Source organism: Podarcis liolepis (assembly GCF_965112155.1).
Source record: "Podarcis liolepis genome assembly, chromosome: 4".
Lineage (NCBI taxonomy): Eukaryota > Metazoa > Chordata > Lepidosauria > Squamata > Lacertidae > Podarcis > Podarcis liolepis.
The window spans coordinates 28,640,278-28,668,214 of record NC_139558.1 but is presented as its reverse complement, the minus strand read 5'-3'; the positions used below and the strand labels follow the sequence as shown (position 1 = coordinate 28,668,214).

General features: G+C 40.7%; 1 protein-coding gene and 1 long non-coding RNA gene across 3 annotated transcripts; one reads left to right on the top strand and one right to left on the bottom strand.

Annotated features, from left to right (window-relative positions):
* Positions 1-88: 88 nt before the first annotated feature.
* On the top strand, positions 89-26,289 carry LOC310706208. 2 transcript variants are annotated; one of them, XR_014525748.1, is made up of 4 exons: positions 89-641; positions 1,552-1,618; positions 20,453-20,595; positions 24,953-26,289. It is a non-coding gene; the product is annotated as an uncharacterized lncRNA (long non-coding RNA). The 2 variants fall into 2 exon arrangements; XR_014525749.1 differs by lacking the exon at positions 24,953-26,289 and having other exon boundaries at positions 118-641; positions 20,453-20,788.
* Positions 3,289-27,937, bottom strand: TMCO3 (transmembrane and coiled-coil domains 3; the record flags this gene model as incomplete). The annotated part of the gene is made up of 12 exons (XM_083501471.1): positions 3,289-3,536; positions 5,111-5,260; positions 6,851-6,930; positions 8,642-8,792; positions 10,358-10,553; positions 11,802-11,919; positions 19,808-19,994; positions 21,114-21,206; positions 22,711-22,839; positions 24,691-24,882; positions 25,762-25,941; positions 27,419-27,937. The coding sequence occupies 12 exons, from the start codon at positions 27,935-27,937 to the stop codon at positions 3,423-3,425; spliced, it is 2,109 nt and encodes a 702-aa protein (XP_083357597.1). The 3' UTR covers positions 3,289-3,422.

Below are 27,937 nucleotides of genomic sequence, written 5' to 3'. Positions count from 1 at the left end.
GTCCTGAATGGGTTGGTGGCCTAAGGGGCGATTGGCAGAAAGGGAGGGGGGCATATCAACCACAGAATGGAAGGCAGCTGGAAGCCTTTCGATGGTGACCTCCCCCCCCCGTTATATTAATTTATTAATTAATACTACCACGATAATCACTTCTACCCCCCTCTTCAGTAAAAAGGCTCCCAGAGCAGCTTGCAGCTCAGTAAAATGCAATACACTTCCCCTGCCCTCAGCCTGTCAAACCGAAAGATGCAACACAAAAGGAAAGAGGTATGAGGAGGGAAGAGGTTGTATAATGTGAGAAACATGAGGCTGGACTAGGCAGATCTTTCCTACGAGTTATTTAGGAAAGACAAGATTCTCTGAGGACATCTTGGCCTGCTCTGTCCTTCGTATTTCTTGTGTTGCTATTTTTGTTTTGTTTATGTCCCACAGCTTCAGGAAATGGAAGAGGAAGAGGGGTCCCTCCAGGAGTGGCCTGGAAGAGATGCATAAATTGGAGGCCGTGGGCCCTTAAATAGGGTTGCTATATTTCAAAAAGTAAAAAAACGGATACCCAGGCCAATGGCCCACCAAGTCCAGAATCCTGTTCTCACTGTGGCCAGCCAAATGCCCAAAGGGGGAACCCCCAAGCAGGATCCAAGGTATCCATAGATTTAAGACTAAGGAATGAAATGGAAATGGAAACACAAGCCATCACTCCACATTCAGGACTGAGAACTAATAATATAACTATTACTTATAAGGTCAAAAGAATTGAGAATGATTTCACTTCTTGCTTCACAATTATGGTTTCCACATATTCACAAATAAATGCAAAGATGCGAATGTGAATGCCCCTATCTCCCAGGGTTCCAGTTGCCGGCGCAGGTTCAGTTTCCTTGGAATGAAGGTCAGCGGAGACCGTGGTGTCTTCAGGATGCATGGTTTTATATGTACAAGTACAACCTGAGCAGAGGATCCAGAATCCAACAGATCTTGCCTCTCCATTAAGTCCTTACTTTATTCTGTTGCAGTGGCAGAGAAGGGGGGGGGTCGGGTTGCCCAGGATGTCATCATTGAGGGGGTAGCAACATGACAGAAAGCTGAGTTAAAAAATAAAATAAAATTGGGCTCACAAAACTTTTTAATTGTGTCAACAAACGTAACAAAATGCAGCTGGTACTGGGCTCCACACTGCGGGGACCAGAACTTACTGCGGGACCTGCAGCGCACCTGAACCACACTGCTCTCCTGGGAGTGATGTGGTGGCTTGGGCACTTGCAGGCTCAACGCTGCCTGAAATGGCAGCGTGGGGCTTGTGTCTGCCCACCGCCTCTCCCTCAGCCATCCTAGAGCGCCCCCCTTCTACAGGATGCGAGCCTTGCACCGGGCACCTGAGTGGCTAGCTACACCGATTTATACTGTTTCAGTTATGGGTGCCTTGAGTTTTAATGTTTGGTTGTGTTTTTTAATTGCTTGTCTTTTGCATTGTAACGTTCATGATACTGGTTTTTATATTTTGGAAAGAGCTGTTATATGGCACACGGATTACTTCTCCCTCTTCCTCCGCAGTTGCCGTGATCTTTGTCAGAGTGCTCCCTTGTCTACATCTGACAGTTTGGGGGACACCCTCAATGAGGTATGTAGCAGACAGAGCAGTAGGAAAGCTCTGCTGAGCTGCACAAAGGCAAACCTGGGACTGGGGAGGAAGAGGAGGAGGAGGAAGCTGGCCTACCAGCCAGGCCACGTTCTGGACTGGTCGTGAGCAAGGGGACAGACATCTTTATCTCTCTGGGCATTAATAGGTTCTAGGAGAGTGGTTTAAAACCAAGTAAGTCACAGGGGGTGTTTCTTTCCACCGAAAGTAGTGAAAGGAATTGATTTTGATTTCAAAATTTGCAGAAAATAAAGTTAGGAAAAATGGTTTTAAGTGCTTATGCTCACAATGTTAAGTAAATAAACTAGAAAATAACACTTGCAACGGTAAGTACCTTATTTTGCCTTCTTTTAATAATTTCAATGGGGGGGACACAAATTTTCCGCACCGGGTACCACCTGACCTTGCTATACCACTGGCTACAGCACATGCAGCAACAAAGTATGGATTTTTGGAAGCTGCTCAGAGCCACTATAGCTACATATAGAATACCACTAAGATTGTTAAAGAATCACATTTTCAATATTAGACTTGGAATCAAATAAGGTGGAATAGTTCACCATTTAGTATGTGTCTTTATAAGAATTAAAGACATGGACTTTCCAGTATTTATTCAATGTGACTAGATTCTGAGTTTTTCCTTCTTGCTATATAAATGATGATTTATCCAGTGAAGCAACACAAACCTAAACGTATCTTCCAAAAATAGTTTTAATTTAGTTTCAATGTCTATGTTTTGGTTTTGAACTATTAACATGATCAACACAATAAATTCTTGCTATTCATACTAAAAAGTCATTTCTGATCACAACAAACATTTTGTCAAAAAAATGTGAGAAAGATCAATGTTACAAATAACTACATTATTTAAAATGCATCAGTTAAGTGTAAATTTAGGCATATTAACTTTCAGTCCTTTGATAGCTGTAGTAGTTTTCAAGCTCATATTTGAATGAAAAAAATTAAAGTTTGTATAGCACTGAAAATATATATATATATATATATATATGCAGGTTTTGGTGTCTTCGGGTGTCTTCCCGTGTAAGAGTTGGGGTGTCTAGGCGACGTGTAAGAGTTGGGGTGTCTAGGCGAAAGCACCAGCCTGAAGATGACGAGTGAGACCTCGTCGAAACGTCGCCTAGACACCCCAACTCTTACACGGGAAGACACCCGAAGACACCAAAACCTGCATTCCTGTACCCGTGAAAATCTACGAAAGCAATATATATATATATATATATATATATATATATATATATATATATGCAGGTTTTGGTGTATATATATATATATACACTGTGGCCGTTAGATTTGGATACTAACTTATGACATAGTTCTTTAACAGTGCCACAGGCACTATAAATGTTAATTAATCTTACTACACTGACTGTAAATAACAGGTTGTATCCAGCACTACACATGTGCGAGTGGAATAGACTTCTGCTCACACTATGGGACTTCAGTTTCCTCTCCCGCAGGCCCCTGTGTACCTCAAAATCTGCTCCAGGAATGATTGGGGTGGAGCATAGGGGGAAAGAAAGGTTGGTGAAATCCTGTTGTGTGATCAGTGTCTTTCTTATGCAGTGCAGGATTCTGCCTGATTCTCACAAAAAGGCACACCAGTCAGTTATTGGAATTGCAGACTTTTTGTAAAAGAAATAAAGCTTTTTTTGTAGGGGCGGACACACAGGTTCTTCCTCCCAAATTCAGGCTATGTAGTGTGGGAAATTCTGCATTTGTTGATTATAAAGATGCTTTCTTCATGAAAGATTTGTACTAAGTAACTTTAGGAAATTAATCGTCTTTCAGGTCTTGGTACGCATTTCATAATCGCAGCTCTCCAGAGTGCTGGTGCGAGCAATTGGCTTAGAGTAGTCACACTCAATATAAGGAGGTAGACCTAAAAATTGGGAAGCAAAATGTGTTATTTCTGTGAAGAAAAACAATCTTAGCAGAAACCCACTAAAGTATTCAAAGAGATCCTTCCACCAAGGCCAGTGTCTTCTATTCTGACAGTGGCTCTAGGCTAGGGTCTTGGGCAAAGGTCTTTCCCAGCCATGCTCCTGTGCATGCAAAGTACATTATATGACGTAATTATATTTGCATACTTGTGATAGTCTTAATCCATTTCCCCCCAAAATCATGACATTTGCCGTGTTGCAGCCTTTGAATAATTTTGCCACAATACTTTTCAAAGGCATCACTTAAATGGGTGGAAATTTTTCTTGTACTAAAATAATACTCAGAACTGGCAGGTCATAAAAGTTCCATCTGGAGAAGCCATGACATCTTTACCTACCCAAACACACAGACAGATCAACGTCAACAAGAAAGTTTGAGAGATCAGGTGAAGAAGTAAATATTACTGGAGTAATGAAGTGTAACAGGCCATCTGATAGTTTTCACTCTATATTTTTTTAATCCTTTTTTATCAAGTGGCTCTGAAACTGCTCCACTGGGTTGCCCATTATCTGCAAGCATTATTAATATAGTTTCATTTACCAGAGGTTGCTTACGGACCTCAGAATGAAAACTCTTAAGATCTCAGCAGTCCTCTTCATCCGTCTGGGACCCATCCTTAGGCTTCTCACTCACAGAAACACTAGGCTGCTTCTGATGCTACAGCATGAAGGTAACTAAGACAATGGCAACTAGAGACAACGTAACCTACCACCCCACTTATGCAGCAGATACTTATTCAACCCCACAAGTAGATCACCACACAATGCTTAAAAAGAAAAGGATTGTCATTATTGTTCTAATACTAGGACTTGGAAGATAGCACAACCAAGCTCAATATGCAACAAGCAGCATTTTATGGCAAGCCACGCCTTCTTATTCCTTTAATTATTACCCATCCAACATGCCCTTTAATATTTGTCAATCTACAGCTAAAATGCTACTAGAAGTTGAGGCTGGCTGAGTCCAGCTTTTGGAATACATGTATTTGACATGGCCTAATGAAACTTTTGTGCAAATTTCCCATTAAAGAAGAATGAACCCCCAAAACAGCCTTGGGAGGTTGCAAGGTAAACCAAATGCAGGAGCTAGAATCTCTTCTCCCTTCTGAAGTTTTTGTTTCTTCCCATGGGTGGGGAATGCAGGCCACTATTTTGCAAGGGGGAAAACAGCTGGGTGGGTTTGAAAAAGAAATAGAATAGAGGTAAAATGTTAACCAGCTCTTCCCCCTCCCTTTCTTCTACTAATGAAGCATTAAGACTCCAAAGCTGTTTCTATTTAAAAAGGGGGAAAAGCTTAAAGAAGCTACTGACAACTGTGTATATAGCACCCAGTCTCAACATCCTTTAAGTTGACCATTTTACCATATGGTTTTATTACATGCTTCAAAGTGTGAAATGGCTTTATGGCTGTGTGGGGATTTGAACAGTGGGGATTTGAACGCCTAAGTCTGGCGCTTTAACCACACCACCAGCCTGGCTCTCCATGATATGGCATTATGATGTCATAGCTTACCTCTCGAGAAATTATACCCGCTCTGCGCGCTCTGCTTCCCAAGACAAAGGAAAATTCACTGACTTGAGCCAAGCCTGCAGATACAATCCATTTGATGTACTGACTGCTCTTTGGAAGAATCATAGAAAGGACAAGCACTGCCAGGAAAAACTGAGAGAGAATGTTTTTAACAATGCAGTGGAAAAAACAGGAAAGTTTATGCTGCTTAAAATAAAATAAGATTAAGAAGTTATTTAATTAACCACAGTTAACTAGTTTATACTGATTAGCAGAACAGAACAGGTCAGATTGTAATCTAGGTGATCTTTAAACAGCATACTAGATTAAATTTAAAGTGTTTAGGGTTGTATCTCAGCTTTGTAACAATGAAAAAGCTGCTCACACAATAAGGCTGTCCTTTTTTCCACTGCAAACACACTGTGCCTTCCAGAGCCTCTGCTGAGGGGCAAGGCGTCCCACAGGTGAGACCAGGAATGTGGTGCAGGGGAATTAGTGAAAACGGGAGATTCCAGACAAATTTTCCCATTCCATTGCAACTCCTGCACCACATTCCAGCTTCCAGGAGAAGCTTTTTGCAATGCTGGTGGCTACAGTAGTGAAGACTTCATAAGAAAGTTATTGCTTAAGTGGAACAACTCCTGAAAGAACTGGACACAATTCTTTCTCATTGATTCCAATAAACATGGGCTTTAACATACAATGCCTGCTTAAATTTTATAGTTCTGGAAAAGTTTCAGTCCGGTAAAAAAAACCCTCTACAAATGTATATGAAATAAGAGAAAAAGCTTACTGGCTTGTGAGTTGCATTTCTTTCAGCAGTTTGTACACTTCTGATGGGATTAAATATAGCTTCTCTTCGTACATTTTAAGCCAATCTAGTGCTTTATACTAACATTAGAGATCAAAACTATATTAAGCATAATATATTAGGGAGGCTTGCCTGGCACCGATGCAGATATCTTTTCAGTACTACGTGAATATATTTCTCTCTTCCCAGACATTTAGTTGCTAGTTTTCCTGCTGTCATTGCTGACATTTTATCTGAGTAATCTTCTGTAGTTGGGCAATTGTTCTGATAACAGAATCTGATAACTTTTTAAATATTATATTGTTTAATATAGAATTTCAGCCTATATATCTCACATTGGTATCTTACTGTTGTTGTTTCTTTGACTAATACAGATACAGTGGTACCTCGTGTTACGTACCGCCCCCCCCTTATGAAATGCTTCCGATTACGAATTCCGCTAACCCAGAAGTAGATGCCCCTTGTTGCGAACTTTGCCCCAGAATGTGAGCAGAAGTTGTGCTCTGGCAGCGTGGTGGCAGCGGGAGGTGCCATTAGCGAAAGCGCGCCTCATGTTATGAGCGGTTTCCGGTTACGAATGGACCTCTGGAACGGATTAAGTACGTAACACGGGGTACCACTGTAGTAATGATTAATAAATTACTACTGCATTATCACAATCTGCATTCAGCAGCCTGAACCAGAGCCAAGGCTGCAGTCCTAATCTCACAAAACTGGGAGTATGCCCCACTGAATTCAGTAGGACTTTTGAGTAGACATGGATAGCAGTAAAATAGAAACCTGTGGTTAGGTTCTTGTGGAAAAAAATCATCAGTTGTGTCCTTCATCTAGCATTCTTAAGCCACAGAATACCAGTTACAGTCACCACAGTAACATAATACAAAATATCAATCTTATTCAATTTTATTCTAAAGTACTGAATGTATATATACCTTCATTATTACCACTGAAAGTGTAAGGAACAGCAAGACTGTGAGTTCATATATTACAAATGTAGGGAAAACATGAAGACCTGCAAGAGAAAAAGAAGCATCTTACAGCTTTTGTGAGCTTTTTCTAAACATTGCAATATTTATAAAAGAGCACAGTGATGAAATATTGACAGGAATCTTTCTTAAAGCTTGTTGTTGAGTTAAGCATGCCATATTAAAGAATAATATTTTAGATGTTTTCATTTTACCCAAGATATTAGAGAGGTTGCATAATTCAGGTGGAAGTACCATCCACCAGATGCAGTATTTCAGCCTACAGAGTCTGCTGTAGATGCTGTCTCTAAAGCATAGTAGTGATGCTTACTAGCTGGTTGTTCGTGAATTAGGTTTTTTAAAAAAAAAATCCTTTCAGTAATGTTACTAGGTGACTATCTTCACTGAGCTATCAACTGTGACCCAAGTCTCGCTTTTGGTCAGTTACTGCCAGCACAGACCTCATGAGCGCATATGTGAAATTAAGATATTTCTGCCCCTACATGCATCACTTCACACTTGTTTATATTGAATTGCATTTGCCATTTTACCACCCATTCGCTCATTAGAGAGATCCCTTTGAAGCATTTCACACTCCCTTTGAACCGACCCCAAACAGTGTTGAATCATCAGCAAACTTGGCCTCCTCACTGCTCACCTCTAACTCAACATTACTTGTGAACATGGCCCAATACAGATCCTTGGGAGGATTCCACTTCCCATATTCCTCAATCAGGACAACTATCCATATATTCGTACTCTGCTTCCTGTTATTTAACCAGTTCCTGAGCCACAAGAGGACCTTGCCTTTTAGTCAATGATTGCTAAGCTTACTCAGGAGTCTTTCATGGAGGTACAGTACCTTGTCAAAAGCATTTTAAAAGTTCAGATGCACTATGGCAACTGGATCATATATGTCTATATACTTGTTGACACTCAAAGTAATAGGTTAATACGATGGGGTGTACCCTTGCATAAGCCGTGCTGGTTTTGCTTCAGCAACAACTTGTTCTTTTATATACTTGGCCATTTTATATTTAAGAATACTTTCCACAAGTTTTCCTGGGACATGCATAAACCTAACCAGCCCAAATTTCCAAGATTCCCCTGAATCCCTTTTTAAAAATTGGTGGTACATTGGCCACTTTCCAGTTCTCAGGTATAGAAGCTGATTTGAGGGATGTTACATAGGTTCCAATTTCTTGATCCACCTTGCTCCTAGATACCATGTCACCTTCGCTCCTGTAACTATTGGGACTTTTTTCCAGTCCCTGAGCTGTGTGATGTTTCAGTTCAGTTACAAACTGACAACTCCCCTTTCCCTCAGAGAATGTGAACTGCAAACACTCTGGGACATAAAGAGCTACTTTGGTTCACATAAGGAACTTTTATCAATCCAGCTCTTCAATTCCATTTCTTTTTATACAGTTCTGCATTCTATATCACAAACTGCTTGAAAGTCACTTTAATTTCATAGGTAGTTTGTCATGTATCATGATGGTTACAGATCAAGAATAAGCCTAATGACTTTGGAAGATCCATAGTTCTTCGGAGTCTAGTCCAATAGTTTTGTCTACCTGAATAGTTAAAATACTCAAACATTCTGTGCCTTCACACCATCACCAGTTGATGCCAATAGGCTTCACAAGCACAATGCAATTGAAATTTATCCTAGTTATTACAAATGTACATTGCTTTCCCTTTGGCTGTTATGCTGGTAAGAATAATAATCATTTATATATTTTTGTAATAAGTTACCTATAGATGCAAAGAATATGATGGCAAGAAAGTCACGTATTGGTTCAATACAGGACATAATTTCTTCAGTAACCATATGACCCTGAGAAGATATAAGTGCTCCTGCTAGAAAACATCCCAATTCCATTGAAACATCCAATAGCTCTGTGATCTGTAAGGGAGTGGAAAATATTTTTATTACTATTTTGTGCCTATTAATTAACTTTTCATTAACCACCTTGCTTAAAAATTAAATATTACATGCAAATCTTTTATAACACTATCCTTGTTTAATGAAAGCACTATAATTTAAATAATTAATGTTAGAGGAAATAAGCAATTTTAAGACTTCTAAAATTGTAATCTTTTTGTTAGTTATAAAATGGTCTCTACCATCTTTGATTACCTGTTAGCCCAGTTCCCTAAACACAATTTCACTGTAGTAAATCCACTTGAAATCCAAACTAGTCACACTAGCGTCTCTCATTAAATAAAAACAAAGGAAACTTACGATATTATTGTATTTAGGATGGCAATGCAATGATCTAACTACAAGTGGCCGTGCACACTTGATTTTAAGAAATGTATATGAATTTTTCAAACTTACTTTTTATGCCATATCTGACACTAGTGCACTCAGAAATAATGCCTCAACACCAAGATATTTGCTTTTAGAAGCTTGTTTTATATTACAGAGAGGTTGCTGTGTAAATCTGTAGCAGCAAGGACAAAGAGTCTTCCTGCATCTAAAAGGCTAGTTTATTGTGGCATGCGCTTTCCAGAGCAATGGTGCACTTTCTCAGATGCATGATGTAACTGTCTGAATGGACAATATGTTATGAATACAGAGAGAGCAATAATTTTCTAAGAAAGGGAGGCCAAAGGCAATGCAAAATGATTAGATACACCTTCTGATCTAATGCATGTCAAATAACTGAAGAGTAAAAATGAACATAAGATCCAGTCAAGGTATTTGCTAAAATTTTGCATCTTTCTATGCCTCTTCATCACTCATTTCTTCAATCTACCTGGTTGCATGGAAGGGCTAGTCTACATGGAATCAGTTAACATTTGGCTCTTCTCTTCTACCCTGCAGTTACCTTCCAGCTCCACTTTCCTGGCTTCTTATAGCCAATCCAGGAAGGAGAGGTAGCACTGCTTATCAGCTTCCTCCTCCTTAGTCTTAGCTGTAAAACCCAACAGAAAAGAAGTTGGCTCTGCCTGTCATTGGCTCTAGCGCCACCTGCTGTTGACCTCCCTGTCATCTGTCCTACTGGCCCAAATGGGTACCAGCCAACACTGGGGGGGGGGGTAGGAGATTTAATGACTCTCCTTCTCATCAAGTTGACATAACTTCCCAAAGACAACCCAGATAACAGACTTTGACTCAGACATGGCAGGCCATGATGTCTGCAATAATGGCAGCTATATGGGTGGAACTTTAGCTATACAATGAAGGAACTTTAAGCTAGGACTATGTACGCATAAGCATTTTAAGCTATGCACAAGCATTTTTATGAGCAGCCAGCTTTCTGACTGGTCCAATATTTATTTAAAACTGGTTATTAAATTGGTTATTAAATTTGTTGACATAATTTTTTAATGTAATTTACATATTCACCTATGAAGCCAGCTTCCATGAATGAAATCTACATTTTCTCCTGGAATTATTTTCAAAATTAATATATCACCATATCATGTGCAAGTTAAAAATGAAGAAATATTTGGAAAAATTACCGTTAACATAAGGAACATAAAAGCAGATATTCCCAGAACTAGAATTTCCTTATTTCCTTTGCTTTCCGTATGCAACTTGCGGTAGTATGGTCCTATTAGATAAGTCTTTAAAACAAGACATATAAGTAAGGCGGCAGCCAAAGAAAAGAGAATTTGTCCAATCAGCATCAATATTCTCAGTATTTCCTTGATGGTGCTAGGGGAAAAGAAGAAAAAGTCACGTTCAGTGTCATTCTAAAAGCCCTCTTAAAATGTTTTTTCTTATTGAACAGGAAAATGTGTGCATAAATCTATCTGTCATTTACAGTTTCCTAACCTGCAATTCCTGCAAATGTTAGACTACAACTCCCATCATTCCTAATCATTGGCCACACTGAAGGGGTCTGATGGAAGTTGGAGTCCAACAGCATCTGGAGAACCACAGGTTAGCCACACCTGGTCTTAAAAAACCCAAAAGCTGACTTGGGGAATATTTAAGCTAGAATAAAAGTTGAGCCTTATCTAATAAATATTTTTGAAAGTGGTGTGTCTGTTTGCCCTGCCCTCTAAGCATTTGAATGCCTCTTGAGATATCATGTGGAAGTTCCTGAGGAGGAGGAGGAGCCAGTTTTTTGTCTATGTTTAGCATTTAGCATTTTGAATCAAGATGATGAACCAAAATGTTCCACACTGCACCAGTGCCAAAGGATAGGAAAATATCACTGCCCACTTTGGCATAATGGTTCCAGAGAATGAGGAGTGTGCTTTGGCCTGCATTTGGATACTGTCATGTGCCATTTAGAATCCAGATGTCAGACTGAACTGTATAAATTCCACCACTTTGGACGTCACTGAAGTTACTGTTGCCCAATTCAGCACGACAGTTCCCATGTTGAATTTGGTCTATATTTGGATACCACCGGACACCATTTTGATCCAGCTGGTATACTGAACCATTCAAAACTGCTACTAAAAATGAGCTAAAAAATGAGCTACTAAAAATATCTATAACCTAATTAAATTGACACCTGAGTCACAATATAAAGAGTATTAGGATGTATTTAACATTTAAGCCCTATGCATGTACAATTGATAGCATGCACCAATTTCTTGGCCAGTGCCCTCTTCAGGAACTTACATATCAAACTCAGTGAAATTCAAAGAGCAGTTTGAAGGTAGAAGAGCCAGACTAATGAAAAGAAAGTTGACATAGAAACTCCAATGTATTTACGGTTCCCACTCATTTGCACCTCTGAACTGCAGGATGGAAAGCCAGTAATTATGTACCATATGTCAACAGTAAATTAGTTATTAGATGTATGATAAAACACTTCATTGCATTCACACTTTAAGAGACATGCAGCATGAAGGAAAATAAGCATACCATGTACACAGTCTTGAAATCTTTGGAGAAAAGGAAGGCTAAAAATGTAATGAATAAAAGCAAACAAATGAACTTTGTTACCTGGAATGTGTGCCAACACCCGCTTGAATAAGAGTTGGCATAACAGCTATAAACAAGCCAAGCTGTACATCCTGCATAACCAACATAGCAAGCAGAACACTGCTGTAATCAATATCTCCTGGGAGATTAAAAAAAAAGAGGCAGATGTTAAATATGTTCAAGAACTGCAATACAGTATTAATAGCATCCGTTTCCTTGATAATGATTTGCCATTTATCATGAATTTGTTATATAATATCTATTTGGACCGAACTCATACATGTGAAAGTATTACAGAAAGAAAAATAAAATGAGTGTCTAAGAAAATGTGTGCAAGAAGGCATGACTTTCAGAATATCTATTATTGAATGGCAAATTAATGGGAAGGTCATTTTGAGCCCCAAAATACAAGCCAGTACAATACAAATACAAGCCAAGTTCCAACATAATTCTGTTGCCATGCAATTTATGCTGCTGCATATCTGCTGGATCCAAGATTCAAGGGCAGAAATGTAAGTGATGACCGCACTGCTTCTGTGTTTAACTCCATTACAATTAGGGTCTGATGAGGAAAGCTTTCTTTCTGCAGAGTACAGAACCTATTGGGCCAACATATTCGACAGAGCATCTGGGATTCTGCCAAGCATAACCTTCCTGCAACATAGTGGCAAGACCTATGCACAATACTGTTAGAGGACATTCGGCACAGAAACATGTGTGTATACCTTTAAGAAGTTTCTGGGATTAATTGGCTGCAGGTGACCGTTGCTATAAAGGAAAAAAGCTGAGTTTTGTTGCTTGCCTGCAGGAATAACATCCACCAGAGTTTGTGTTTATTTGCTTAGTAATAAAGCTTTCGTTTTCGTTTGGGTTTTACACCTATGTCTCCTGGAGTCCATCTGTACTCTGCCACCGGCTGGAAATTCCCCTCCAACAGGTTATGGGCCCAGTCCCCAGTCCTGAGTGGGCAGAGACAGAGCGTGAAAAGAACCCAGAGACTGGAAGCAACTCAGCGTTTCTCAAGCAGCTGGCTGTGTGAAGGCATCGGCAGGGAGTGTCTGTTTGGGACCAGGAGCCGAACTTTTTCCTTCAAGCCACGTGTGAGTAAGAACTGAGTGGAAAGCTGAAAGCTGGGTGGTGCCATGGCTGGACTTGGAGCTGGAGCTCAAGGGGGAGCTTCCTGTTTTCCAGTAGAGAAACTGGGAGAGTCCAATTATATGTCATGGAGTTTACAGATGCAGGCGTTTTTAAAGAAAGAACAATGTTGGACTGTTATTGTTAACCCTCCTGTAAAAGAGGAGGATGAAGAAATAGATGAAGCAGACCAAAGGCTGGAGGACAAAGCCTATGCCAATTTAATTTTGAGTTTAGAGAAGTCTCAGTTATCTCATGTGCGAGACCTTGAAACAGCAAGTGAGATTTGGCAAGCACTGAGAGCGATACATATTAGAGACACTGCTGGCAGCAAAATTACTCTAATGAGAGCTCTGTACCGAGCCAGACTAAGTGAGGGTGAATGTGTTTCAACACACCTTCAAAGAATGCGTGATTTGTTTTCACAGTTAAATGAACTTGGGGAACATTTTTCTGAACAGAGAAAAGTTTATATTGTGCTGTCTTCACTTCCTGAGTCATGGGACAATTTAGTGATGACTCTGGAAGCAATCCCAGAAAGCCAATTAACAATGCATTTCTTAACTGGCCGTTTGCTTGATGAGGAGGAAAGACGCCATGAGAGGAAGGCCACAACCCCTCACCGTAACTCCAGAAATGGGAGGCAGTCCAGTAAAAGATATGCAACTGATGAGGAGCGGCATCCTAAAGAGGTTGTAGACCACAGAGAGGAAGCAGCGTTCACAGTTAGAAGATGCTATCGTTGTGGGTCAACTAAGCATTTAGTACGACAGTGCACTGTGTCTGTGGGAGAAAATACAAGACAAGGGCGGCCTGCGTTTGCTGGGAAGCGAGGAGACAGGAAGAATCGAATCCAGTATGTTTCTGCAGCAGTTCGAGGCACCAGTCACGACGTTGGACAAGACTGGATTTTAGACTCAGCAGCGACAAACATTTTTGTCAAGTCTGCACAAACCCTTGTAGAAAAGCAGCCTTGTAAATCTGTAAATGTGGTACTAGCTGATGGAACAGTGCATGAGTCAGCTGGAAAGGGTAGTGTGAATATCAACTGTTTAAGTACCAAGTTTACCAATGTTTTATGTGTACCAAGTTTAGAAAATAATTTGCTTTCAGTTACAAGTCTTGTTAAGCAGGGATTTAAAGTAACCTTTTCTGGTTCAGGCTGTAGAATAGAGAAAGCTGGAAAAGTGGTTACAGCGTCGCTACAAAATGGTTTGTTTGTTTTGAAAGACCAGCTAGTAAGTGAGTCTGGGGCATGTGTTAAAGCCTATAATAGAGCCTTGCATGATGAGTGCCAGCATCTGTGGCATCGTCGTTTGGGGCATGCCAATTTCCGCAGTATTGCGAAAATGCCAGAATTAAGCAAGGGAATTAAAATGAAAAAATGTTCAGTTTTTCTAGACTGCAATACCTGCAAGGAGTCTAAAAGTAAGCGAGGGTCTTATCCTGAAAGTACTAGAATAAGCAAGAGGCCATTTGCTTTAGTACATTCAGACCTTTGTGGGCCATTTGCAGAGTCTGAGGGAGGAGCAAAGTTTTTTTTGATTCTTGTGGATGATTATAGCCGGTATACTTGGGTATATCTGTTAAAACGTAAAAGTGAAACTGGTCAACTGATTAAGAATTGGGTCAACTATATAGAAAGGCAGTTTCCCTACAAAATTACCCAGTTGCAAAGTGACTGTGGAGGCGAGTTCATGTCTGAAGCCCTCCAAGTTTGGTTGAAAAAGCGTGGTATTAGTCACCGTAAATCGTGTCCTTTTTCGCCTGAAGAAAATTCAGTTGCAGAACGCAAGATAAGATCTTTACAAACAATGCTAGATTCAATGCTATGTGATTCTGGCCTATCCAGGAAGTATTGGGGGGAAGGAATTCTGTGTGCTAACTACATACAGAACAGATTGTTTCATTCTACCATTAACAACACCCCTCATTTTTTGCTTTATGGAAAAAAACCCTTTTTGGACCATGTTAAAACTTTTGGTTGCTGGGCTTGGGTTCACATCCCAAAAGGACAGAGAAGGAAAGGAGAGCCCAAGGCAAAGAAACTTAGGTTTGTTGGCTATCAAACTTGGTCAAAGGGGTATCGTTTTGCACTAGGGCGTGGCAGAGTTGTAATATCAAGACATGCAGAGTTTTGTGAGCAAGATGGTTGGGTTCGTTTACATGGAAATTCAGAAGTTGTGTTATCTTCTGATAATACAGATAAATTTGTGAAATCTGAGGAAGAAAAGCCACAAATTAAAGAAGGTTCTGAAAGTGACAGTGATGAGGATTCAGGGGATGAGGATCCCAGTACACAATCTCCTAAAGCTGAACCAATTTCTCCTGAGCAGGATGAATCAGAAGGGGAAGGTAGTTCAGAGGGGGAGAGTGTTCAAGTTAGAAGGTCACAAAGAAGCAATAAGGGGGTACCTCCAGAAAGGTTTACTATACAAAAAGTTAAAACTGTTGATGTGAAAAAGGAACCTCGTGATTATGAGGAAGTTTTAAAGTTACCACACCAGGAAATAGTAAGATGGAAAAATGCAATGAAAGCAGAAATGAAATCTTTAGCAGAACACAATGTCTTTACCATTGAGCCTTTGCCAGAAGGAAAAAAGGCAGTGGGCTGTAGATGGGTGTATAAAATAAAACACTTGGCAGATGGTGATGTTAAATACAAAGCCAGACTGGTAGCACAAGGCTTTACTCAAAGAAAAGGTGAAAGCTTTGATGAAACCTTTTCTCCTACTGCAAGGAGTGAAAGTGTACGTTTATTGCTAGCTCTTGCAGCACAACGTGGGTTTAAGGTAAACCATTTTGATATTGAAACAGCTTATCTTAACGCAAATCTGCAAGAAGAGATTTTTATGAATCAAGCGCCAGGTTTTGAGGCAGGAGAACAGAATTCTGTATATAGGCTGAACAAAGCAATTTATGGGCTCAAACAGTCAGCTAGAAATTGGAGCGAGTGTCTTGATAATGCTTTAAAAAATCTTGGTTTTAAAAGAAGCTTAGCTGATAACTGCTTGTACACTAAAGGAAAGGGTGATAAACAAGAATTGTGTTTGTGTTATGTTGATGATTTGCTTTACTCTACAAAAGGTGACAAGCAAGTGGAAAAATTTGCAGAACAACTAAGAAAGGTATTTAAAGTAAGAGATTTGGGGCCAGTAAAAAATTATCTCGGTTTAGAAATTCAAAGAACAAACGATGGAAGTTTTTTGTTGAGTCAAAAAGACAAAATAATGGAGCTACTTGAAAGAAACAATATGCAAAACTGCAAGGGAGTAAAAACCCCAATGGAAATAGGTTTTTTCAAAAATGAAGGAGAATGCACAGAACCTGTAAATCCTGAAATGTACCATTCAATAGTTGGAAGTTTATTATACATTTCATTGTGGAGCAGACCAGATTTGAGTTATGCAGTTGGAATACTAAGCAGACTAGTAAGCTGTCCTACAGAAAATGCCTGGAAAGGTTTAAAACGCATTTTCCGGTATCTAAAGCAAACACTTGATTATTGTTTAAGATTACCATCTTCAGGTTCCACAAAATTGCAGTGTTACGTTGACAGCGATTGGGCCAACCTGCCTGATAAAAAATCAATTTCTGGAATGGTTTTTCAATTTGGAGATTCTTTAATAGGTTGGAAATCCAAAAAACAAAGTATAGTGGCCACATCATCAACTGAGGCCGAATACTGTGCGTTGTCGGAATTATGTAATGAAGTTAAATTCTATGTACAGATCCTCAAGGATATAAACGTACAGTGTAATTATCCTATTCAAGTTATGGAAGATAATCAAGCCGTAATAACCTTGTCTGGATCTGACCAGTTTAGAAACAAATCAAAGCATTTGGAAATTAAATATCAGAATGTAGCTGAAAACGTAAAACAGAACCAGATAATGCTGAAGTATTGTGAAAGTGCACAAAATGTGGCGGATGTATTCACAAAAGCGTTAACCTTTGAAAAACATACACGACTGGTAGCAAAGTTGGGAGTTGCTGTGTGTGATATGTAAATATGTTCTGTTCTGTTCTGTTTAAAATACTATTTGTTTCTGTTTGAACGAGAGGGGGTGTTAGAGGACATTCGGCACAGAAACATGTGTGTATACCTTTAAGAAGTTTCTGGGATTAATTGGCTGCAGGTGACCGTTGCTATAAAGGAAAAAAGCTGAGTTTTGTTGCTTGCCTGCAGGAATAACATCCACCAGAGTTTGTGTTTATTTGCTTAGTAATAAAGCTTTCGTTTTCGTTTGGGTTTTACACCTATGTCTCCTGGAGTCCATCTGTACTCTGCCACCGGCTGGAAATTCCCCTCCAACAAATACAGTCATACCTTGGGTTACAGCTGCTTCAGGTTGCTTTTTTACGGGTTGCGGACTGCTGAAACCTGGAAGTACCGGAACGGGTTACTTCTGGGTTTCGGCAGTCGCGCATGCACAGAAGCGCTAAATCGAGTTTTGCACATGCTCAGAAGCACCAAATTGCAATCCGCAGATGCGGGTTGCGAACGTGCATCCCGCACGGATCACGTTCGCAACCTGAGCATCCACTGTACAGCCTCTGACATTTGTCTCTTACCTACTTCAGATTCCTCCCTCTTCTGTAGCACGTGAAAGAAGCTGATCTATGGTTTTGAAACACACCAAAACAAGAAATAAATTGACTTGTGGAAGGGTAGATGCTGGTTTCAACTTGGGCAAACCTTCTGTTTTTAGAAGTCCATGATAAATATGATAGGAAATATGAAGAAACTGAAACTTATTGATAGAATAAAGACTAAATTTCACGTGGGGTTCAGTAAGTTTTGTTTCTCCTCCCCTCTTTTTCTCAGCTCTTTTTATGTCTGCTTAACACTGTGGAGGACTGGAGAAGACGTAATAGTTTTCAGAATAGTCATTTGTTCCACAATAATTTTGATGGTTTTTCTTCTTATTTTTGCCTGCTCCACATAAGCTTGCAAAATCATAGAGATGAACTTCCTTACAGTCGAGCAGCTTGTAACTCCATTTGGAACAAAGACTTTAAAAAACAAATTAGTAATTATTGTCTGAATAAAATCTTCTTTTAAAATACCAGTCATATTTCTGTGGTAAACCAAGCTATGCATAATGTATTTTATGTTCCTAAAGTATCAAACTGACTTTCAATATGTAAAAAGTACTGTTAAAATGTATTCAAAATAAAAAAATTCCTTCCAGTAGCACCTTAAAGACCAACTAAGTTAGTTCTTGGTATGAGCTTTCGTGTGCATGCACACTTCTTCAGATACACTGAAGGTGTATCTGAAGAAGTGTGCATGCACACGAAAGCTCATACCAAGAACTAACTTAGTTGGTCTTTAAGGTGCTACTGGAAGGAATTTTTTTATTTTGACTATGGCAGACCAACACGGCTACCTATCTACTACTGTTAAAATGTATTGCATTTTTTTCTGAAAATGTCTATTCCTCACCCCCACCCCTAAAAGGTATGGGTTTCTTTGCGGCTTCAAAATTCCTGGAAATTTTACAAACCCAGTAGTTCCCCAGCAGCTTACATTCAGAGGCATGCTGTCTTTTCTCTGAACCTGGAGTTAGCATACAGGGGTGGACTTTGGTAATATGGTGCCCTGAGCAAGGACAAAATTTGGCTCCCTAAATATTTATTTGGTGCCCTCCCCCCTCTTGCCTTCCATTTTGCTCTCAAGTGCACTACATCATAGTTGCAGAAATTCAATCACCTGCCTGACCAGGGCCTAACTTTGAGTAGGTACCAGCATAAATATTGATTTGTTTTTTATTTATTTATTATTATTATTATTATTATTATTATTATTATTATTATTATTATTATTATTATTATTATTATTTGTGCCCCCTTGGCTCAGTGCCCTGTGCAGGGGAACTGCCCACACCACCCTAAGTCCGGCACTGTAGCATATCTCCATGACTAGTAGGCATTTATAGTCTTATCCCCCATGAATTTGTCTAATTTCCTCTAAAAGCCATCTAAGTTGGTGACCATCCACACTCTTGTAGCAATGAATTCCATAGTTTAACTATGTGCTGTGTAAATAATTGTTTCCTATTGGGTGTCCTGAATCTCCTACAATTCAGTTTGTAGTATTATGGGAGAGGAAGAAAAACTCCTCTAGCTCTCATCTGCAACAGCTGTACGCAACTCATGATTCAGTTCCATAATTAGCCCATTCATCATACCAGGCAGATGACAAAATATCATTGAAAATATAAAGCTACACGTGTAGATGTATTAACAGGATTCTATTAAGATGTCTTATTCTCAAGCTTTTATATTTTCAGTAGATTATATCTAAGCCTGCATCTATGCTTTTCTAGAAGTCTATTACAATACATGTCTCTTGAGGCTTGCATTTCATAGAAACCAACTTATCTCGCACAGAAAGCATTATGGAGTGCTGTGATTAGACATGCTGCAGGATAAGTTTTGTTAACTCAGATATCGGCTGAGAAACTAGGGATAGAATCTTCAGAAATTATTAACTGCATGGAAGGCACTGGATCTCAAACCTAGCCTTCCAGACGCTTTGGACTACAACTCCCACAATTCCTGACCATTGGTCATTCTTACCAAGGTTGATGGAAGTTGTAGTTGAAAACATTTGGAGGGTACCAGGTTGGAGAATATGATGAAAAGTGAAGGGCAACCCGAAAATTCGGCAAAAATAAATGGATCCTATAACTTAATGGGTAAAGAACTCAGGTCAGGACCATCACTATGTGAAACTCTCACTATTTAACTGGAAGTTAACTGATAGTTAAGAGCACCCTTCTACGACAATTAAAAGTTCATCAGTACCTTTTAAGGTTAGTTCTTTTTGCCCATGTGTCTGGGCTAAAATTAAATGGAAGAATTCAGTAGGTTAAGGATCCACCTACCTTCTTTATCTCCCCGAGCACTCCCTGCAAGGAATCTGGATACCAATGGTGTGCTTGATAGTGATAAACAAGTAGCAATGAAAACGCTCTGTGTTGCTCTAATTTGTAGCAAGTGTCCCCACAGCAAGCCAAATGCAATCATCAGGAATGTCATGTAACAGGGTCCTTGCAATGATATCTTCCACACCTTTGAGAATAATGGTCACTTAGATTAGCATAATACTATTTCAACATTGCAACTGTATTCTTTAAATTTTATGCTAAATTTTTATGCAATACACCTTCAGAATATATAGATCCTGAGAGTTCTTTAGACAACCAAAACTTTGTTTCTGGATCTATTTAACAATATGAATTCCAAAAAAAAAAAAATAGTTCCCCCTCCCCGGCAAATAGATTATATTATGCTATAGATTATGAACTGGGAAACTCACACCTGCTTAATGCAACCCTTGTCCTCGATGTTTAACTGAAAAATGCTAGGATATATATGATTACAAGCAGAAAACAAACAATCCTACACTACTGAGTAAATTGTTAACTTGTGTTCAAACAGTAAATAAGCTGTCAGTAAGGCAATAACTCTTTAGCATGCAAGCATTCCCATATAAAATTTATTTATAGTAGCTTGATGGACTCTTTCAGCTCACAGCTCCCAAAGTGGAGTCCAGAGGCAAAGTAAGATGTGGAATGACAACCCAACAAAGTGTTAAAGGGGCTGTGATGAACACAGCTATGCTCTAGCAAAGAAGCTTGGAAAGAATTAAAAGCTGAGCGCAAGCTGGAAGGTCAGTGGAAAGAGAATGTAAAAAGGAGTAATTGAGAAGAAAGAAAAATGGTACAAACAGGTTTGCCACCTCGGTGAGAACCCAGGCAGAAGAGCAATATTAAATTGCAAGGTTAACACCACCCACTCTGCCTATCCCACTTTCAGACTTTCAAGACTCTTGCACTGCCCTGAAGGTACTTTCCCATTCAGAGCTGATTTTAATTTGGACAGAAGAGCATCTGAGCCCACATGTGCCATCTGAAGTGGTATAACCCAGACACAAATCTCAGTGAGAACTAGGCCTCTGTGTCTATGTATTCTAGGAGAACACGTGTTTATTTTCAAAAAAAACCCCTTCGTAAACTGTAGAAGTCTTTTAAAAAGAGGTGTTAAGAGAACAAACAAAAAATTCTTAAAACAAAATGTCTAGTCAAGCAACATTTTTTAAAAAATCATGCAAATTTGAACAATCCAAAATGCTGTTTTTCTCTTGGATTATTTGCAATGCTGATGCACATACATTGTATGGAGCAATACCTTTCTTAATCTTTCCGGGGAAAACTCCAAGCCAACGAGGAACAGTGTGTAGAACACACCAAATTCTCCCAATGTTTCTACTTGCACAATTGACTGAAAAACACAAGTTGCCACAGTTAAGTCAAAATATAGTCAACTTCTGCAAAAGTAGTATGCTATACCAGTGTTTCCCAACCTTTTTTGGGCAAAGGCACACTTGTTTCATAAAAAAAATCTCAAGGCACACCACCATGCCAGATGGGGAAAGGTCACTATTTACCTATGTAAAAAAAAAAAATAGTAACAGCATAGAAGGTAATGGTAAGCTATAGCTTGTTTAGCTTATACCTAAATCCGACACTGATTGGTCTCCCTTCCAAGGCACTCGAGGTCCCACATGAAAGCGAGCCCCCAGCAAGGCCTCGACGGCCTGCAAGGCGCTTCCCCTTGCGAGTGGGAAACGGACGGGCGGCGGCCCGAGCACGACCTGGCGCCCTCTCAGCTCAGCGAGCACGACCTGAAAGCTCTGGCCGCCTCCCTGCACGCCCTCCCGGACCTGGAGTACGGCGGCAGCAGCGCGCCTCCTTCGACGGGCCCCGACGGCAACCGCGAGCGGCCCCGTCGGCGGGCCTCGGCGGCGGACCTCCTGCAGGACAGCTCCGGCTTCGCGCCGGACTACGAGGGCTTCGAGTACCGGGGCGACCCTTACGAGGAGGTGGAGCCGCTGCGGAACCTGCCCGCCTTCGAAACGTGCTCGCCGGCCTCGTCCGAGTCCAGCATCGACATCTGCTTCCTGAGGCCCGTCCACTTCACCAACGAGCCCGGCAGGACGGAGCGCACGCTGCAGCCGCTGCCCAAGAGCGCGGCGCCGACGCCGCAAGCCAGCGGCACCTACAAGCGCGAGGTTTTCCGCAGCAAAGGCAAGCAGCTGAGCCGCTCGCTCAAGGAGTTCCCGCGCAGCAGCGGAGGCGGCGGCGGCTCCGAAGGCATCGCCAGCACCAGGCTGTACAGCACCCGCAGCAGCAGCGGCAGCCGCCTGCCGGCCCCGACGGAGAGGGGCTTCCCGGCCCACGGCGCCCCCTCCGCCGCCTCCCGGAGCTCCCAGCGGCACCACTTCCCGCCGCCGAGAGGAGCGGGCGACCAGCCCAGCTTTCTGGAAGTAAGGAGAGCAAAAGGCAAGGGCAAAGGCGCTTCCTAGCCAGGGTCTAAGCGTGCCTATGTGGGGCACGTTACAGCCCCGTGACGTCAGCGCCACGCAGGCAGCCAGGCAGGCAGACGGCGAAAGCCCCGCGCTGGGCGGCCTCTCCTCGCCGCCGCCGCCCCGCCTCTCGCCGCCCAACTCGCCCGCCTCCCTCCCACGGCACAGCAGGCAACGTCTCACGGCACACTTGTGTGCCGCGGAACACCGGTTGGGAAACACTGTGCTATACATACAGTATCTGCTTACATTTTACTTCCACAATAAGGAAAGCATACATAAACCCCTTAATGCCCTTACCTCTCCAGAGCAGATTTTGGGGCTGTACAGGACTGCGGGGGGGGGGGGGAGAGGAAGGAAGAGCCCTGGTGCATAAATTAATATCAGCTTATGTAACACTGTACCTCTCCAAAATCTTACCTTAATGCTGTTTAAGCCTGATGGTCCTAAGAGCACTCCACAGATAATGTATCCAAACATAGTTGGTAATCCTATTGTTGTACATAACCACCCACAAGGCAAAGATAGCATTCCTATGGTGACAATATCCTAATAAATAAAACAAAAATAAAATAAAAATGTTCCACACACATATGTCAACATGCAAAGCAAGGGAACATACTACTGATCCAGGAAGGAAGAGGTTTCATGGATCGTCACTGGGCCTTTTCAGGGAACACTGCATTCCTGAAACACTATGTGGAGTTGAGTGGGACAAGGGGCAAAGCCTCACTGCACCCCCGGCTCATGAGGACATCTTCCCCAGAGCCTGAAGATGAGGGCTCTGGAGAGGGTTTCCTCGTGAGCTGGAGGCACAGCAGAGTTTTACTTAGGCTCTTCAGCCTCCTGGCTAACAGCTGCTGTGTGGGAAAGCCATGCCTCAGCTGAGCAAGCCCCGAACTGCTCTGGCTCACACTAGTCAGAGAGACATATGGGTGGGGGGTTGCTCATTAAGCTGGTCAGCTGAGGCACAGAAGCCTCTCCATACTTTAGCTGAACCGGAGAGGTGCATAGCCATTAAGCTGGTCAGCTGCAGTGTAGAAGGCTCCCCTTGCCTCAGGTGAGCAGCCTCAGCAAGCCTCTGGCTGGCAAGGAGATCTCCCCCATCCCCAAGAGGATCTCTGAGGTGGGTTCTGCTGAGGGATGTGCATTCTGACACCTTTCTCTCTCTAGGAAAAAAACCACAACTAATATTGCCCTTTGTTGGTTCTGGTTTCATAACAATTCCATTTCATTTGTGAACTGGATGAGCAGCCCAGGGTGCAATGACATTTATGGTGCATATCACATTCTTATTTGGGTTTTATTTTTTCCCCCATAGCTGTGAATGGAATCAGATCACAAATTCTAAATTCATTTTTTATACCAGCTGTCACTAAAAAATAACCCAGTACAGCTCTATAAGAACAGCTGCTGTAGTTATGGCACACAGAGCTCAAATCGGAAGCTCTTGCATACGCAGGAGCTCCTATATGAGCAAGGACTTCCCTGCTGCCTTTAGTGTCAAGGGGAGGCATAGGCAACCTTGGCCCTCCAGATGTTTTGGGACTACAACTCCCATGATCACTAGCTAACAGGACCAGTGGTCAGGAATGATGGGAACTGTAGTCCCAAAACATCTGGGAGGCTGAGGTTGCCAATGCCTGGTCAAGGGCAACTCAAAAATAAACCAAACTTCCGCAAAAATGAGGGTGATGAGAAAGAGCTTTGACTTGGTGCAATAGATCTATCCTAGAATTTTTTTCTGCATTAAAAGCAGATGGAGGGATCATAGTAGTATTTTATACTACTTTTAGTACCAGAACTCAGACTTCTCATATATATATATATAATGGGACTGTAAAAAGGTTGACATGTTTAATAATGGAGCCTATCTAGAAGTCTCTTTCAGTTAAGGCAGAGTGACATCTACATCAAATAGCTACATTGTATATGGCAATTATCATCCTGTTGAGTGTACTCCTGGCGGCAAACACAAGTTTGTGGTTGAATAATGTCTATAACAAACATCCAAGGCAAAGTCTAAGAAGATGCATCACAGACTTTCAGATAAAATAATGATCTTGAGATAATCATACAAGCTAGTGCAGTCCAATGTAGGACCTAAAATCACAATTTTTAATTCTCAGAAATTAATATTCATTATTTTCTGCCATTTTTGCCAGGTTTCAATACCAGCATTTTTAATTCGGGAAAACCCAGTAGTATTTTAAGATATGACAGCAATAAAAAGTTCCTGACACCCGGATATAACACGATTACAAACTGGTATTGGCAAATAACTTTAATATGTTCATAATTGTTGTTTATATTTCTGTCTTTTGAAATGTAAGTATACAGCCAATACTCACTTTTAATTTAAGTTTTATTAATATGCTCAGCCCTATTTACATACATTACCTTTATAAAATGATGATCCGCACGTGGAATGGTAGAGTCTCTGGGCTTAGTAAGTATGTACTGATTGTTTTGGGAATCAATAAGCATGCTTAGACCCAAATCATCTTCTACTACCCGTTTTGAAACATTTCTTTTAGTATCTGCTTCATCTTCTTCGACTCTTAAAACAGCTTCAAAATTCACTCCCCTCACCTATCAAGGAAGCAAAGGTTTTTCATTATTGTCATCTATTTATTACACCATTTTTTTTGTTTGTTTTTAGAGTTTAAAAGGAAATAATGAGCAAGCAATCCTATGGTCTCAGAAAGTATCCTCAGAGGTCACAGAACAGTGTGGACATCCCTCTCTGTGGGCAGAGATCTGGCCCTGGAAGCCTTCTGATTGTGGCTGAAAAAACATCCATAGGTACCTCTCCAATGTGGTTTTTATGGGGAGAGATGGTCCTTGAAGTATTGCAGTCCTGAGCTGTTTAAGGCTTTATAGGCCAAACCCAACACTTTGAATTGGGCCCGGAAGCCAGGATATGCTAAAACCATTTTGCCCCAGTGAGCAACCTAGCTGCTGAATTCTGCACCAGCTGAAGCTTCCAAACAGTCTTCAGAGGCAGCCCTGCATATAACGCATTGCAGTAATCCAAGCTGTTCTTACAACACCAGGATTTCACTTTTTATAAATTGTTTGTATTGCCTTAATAACCTCCAGGTCAGCGATATCAATCTTGTGTATCTGTTACATTGCCATTTTTTATTCTAAAAGTTTCTAGTTTTGCTACTTTTAATTTCTGCAGTTATGTGGGTTACATACAAGCTACTATGTATTTCTCGCCTCTCACCACTGAAGAAAACTTGCAGTTGCTGACTTGGAATCCTCCCCATTGCATTGGATTTCAAATTAGAATTTATATTGCAACTAGAAGAAATGATAGTATTCTTATTTATTCTGCCAATATGCCACTTAACTGGAGAACATAACATAAAAATACTTAATAAGAATACTTTTGATAAATTGTTATATAAGATAGTAAGTAGTAGAACTCAATAGCTATAAAAATCCCTCTCTAGATAAACTTACTGACTTGTTGTCATCAAAGGCATGCTCTCCTATTTCCTCTTCAAGCCTATCAGCTGCTTTTCTTACATCTTCAAGAATCTCATCAAGAATGGATAAACTTTTATTTTGATGCTGCATGTTTTTCAGGGCTTCAGCCTGGTGTTTCTCTGCTGCTAGAAGTTCAACATATTCTGTTTCTTCCTGTTAGAATTCATTAAAAAAAATCAGATATTTTTTCAAAGCTGAAATTCACAAGTTGAACATTTCATTTTGTCAAAGTTCTTACAAAACTTTTTAAAAGCTGCAGAACAAATACTTCATACAAAGCTTCCTGAGGTCCTTGAATTGCCTTTCAGCTCTAGATCCTCAATGAAGCGGGAGTGAAATCCTTAAAAAGGCCATTTTATAATAAGGACAGTTAACATATGCAGAATGTTTACTCCTTTCAGTAGCCATTATTTATTAACTGTATTTATATCCCAGTTTTCACCCACAAAGTACAAGATGGCATATATGTATTAAGGGTGAAATATAGCAATTTACTCAACATCACCAGTGATTTTATGGGGAACTATGGGGTACAACGTAACATCTCTCTAAGTATAAAAATGCAAGGCAATATTTCTCTTCTCATTTCATTATGTGGTTATTGTCATTCTGCAGCCACCCCTTCTCATGACCACACTGAGGGAAAAGGAGTTACAATGAAAAAAGAGCAGTGTCACTGATTGTATATCCTCTGCTGACATGGCAACCTTTATGGGCATGAATGCACTTCTTCCTTCCTTACTTAAGAAAGGCATCTCCTTGCCCAGCAACAGTGGAAGTAACAGATTTTTAATTCTAGATGATTTAACGTAGGGGCTTTGGCTACCTTGTCAAGAGCTAATGAAGTTTGCTCCTATCAAAGGCTTATGAGCATAACAAATGATAGAACTGAACACGTTTGAGAAATATTTTGTCTCCTATTTGGACAGACGGAACAAGAACTTGACACTTAAGAGAGTATAATATTGCATTTGAAAGCAGAAGAGTAGTTCTTACTACTGAATGTCATAACTCACTATGGGTCAGTTACTGGGTATTTTTGGTTGTGGAGTATGCAGCAGCCTGCCCAATCAGTCATGAGTCCCTGTCCTGTCTCTGGGCATCATACATAGATGTGCCATTTGCAAAGCATCTATGGCCCAAATATGACCACTGATAATATGGGAAATTCTGCACGCATTGGCTTTTTTTGCAACTTTGGTTCTAAGGGCGATATCCAATGTTGATCATACTCAGAATTGAGCCATTGAAATAAACAGACTTAATAGGTCTACTCAGAGTATAACACCAGATATTGCCCTAAGCCAGGCTTCCTCAACCTTGGCCCTCCAGATGTTTCAAGACTACAATTCCCATCATCCCTGATCACTGGTCCTGCTAGCTAGGGATCATGGGAGCTGTAGGCCAAAAACATCTGGAGGGTCGAGGTTGAGGAAGCCTGCCCTATGCAAAGCATTATCTCAAAATTAATGTGATGGGTGTGATTCCCCCTCCTCCACCAAGCACAGCTGGCAAGTTTGTTGAAACCAACCTAATACTTTGTTGAAACCTGTCTATAGGCAATAGCTACCTTGACATCCTTTAGTTTCTAGAACATTACCGTAATTTTTCAACTGTACAGAGAACTAACCTTTATTGCTGCTTCCCTCAAAGCTTCCAATCTCTGCCGACTACTTTCCTTCATGTTCACAACATCTTTATAATCACCTTGTAAAGCTCTTTGGAGTCCGTAGATTGCTTGAAATACAGAGTTTTCACTTTCATTCAGCTCCTTTTGAAAAATTTCAAATGTGTGGACTTGAAAAGTTCTTTCTGCAAGTGACAGTGCGGAGTCCTTTTCTACTGCTCTTATTGCACTTTTTAGTTTGTTGAGAACCACATTCTTTTGACGCAGGAGTCCAGATAGCTTTCTGCAGTTTTCTACAAGCCATTGTTTCTTCTGTGTAGCAGCAACTCCTCTACCACGATGCAGTTTTATTGCATGTTTCACTATATCCTCATGTTCCACAGGTGTTATTAGTTGACAGCAAAACAATGAAGCCAACACCCATAAGGAAATAAATCCAGTTACCTTCATGGTCCAATTATTACCAATCATAGGAAAGCAGTCAGAAATTATCCCAAACTTTCCATCATATGCTTTTCGCAT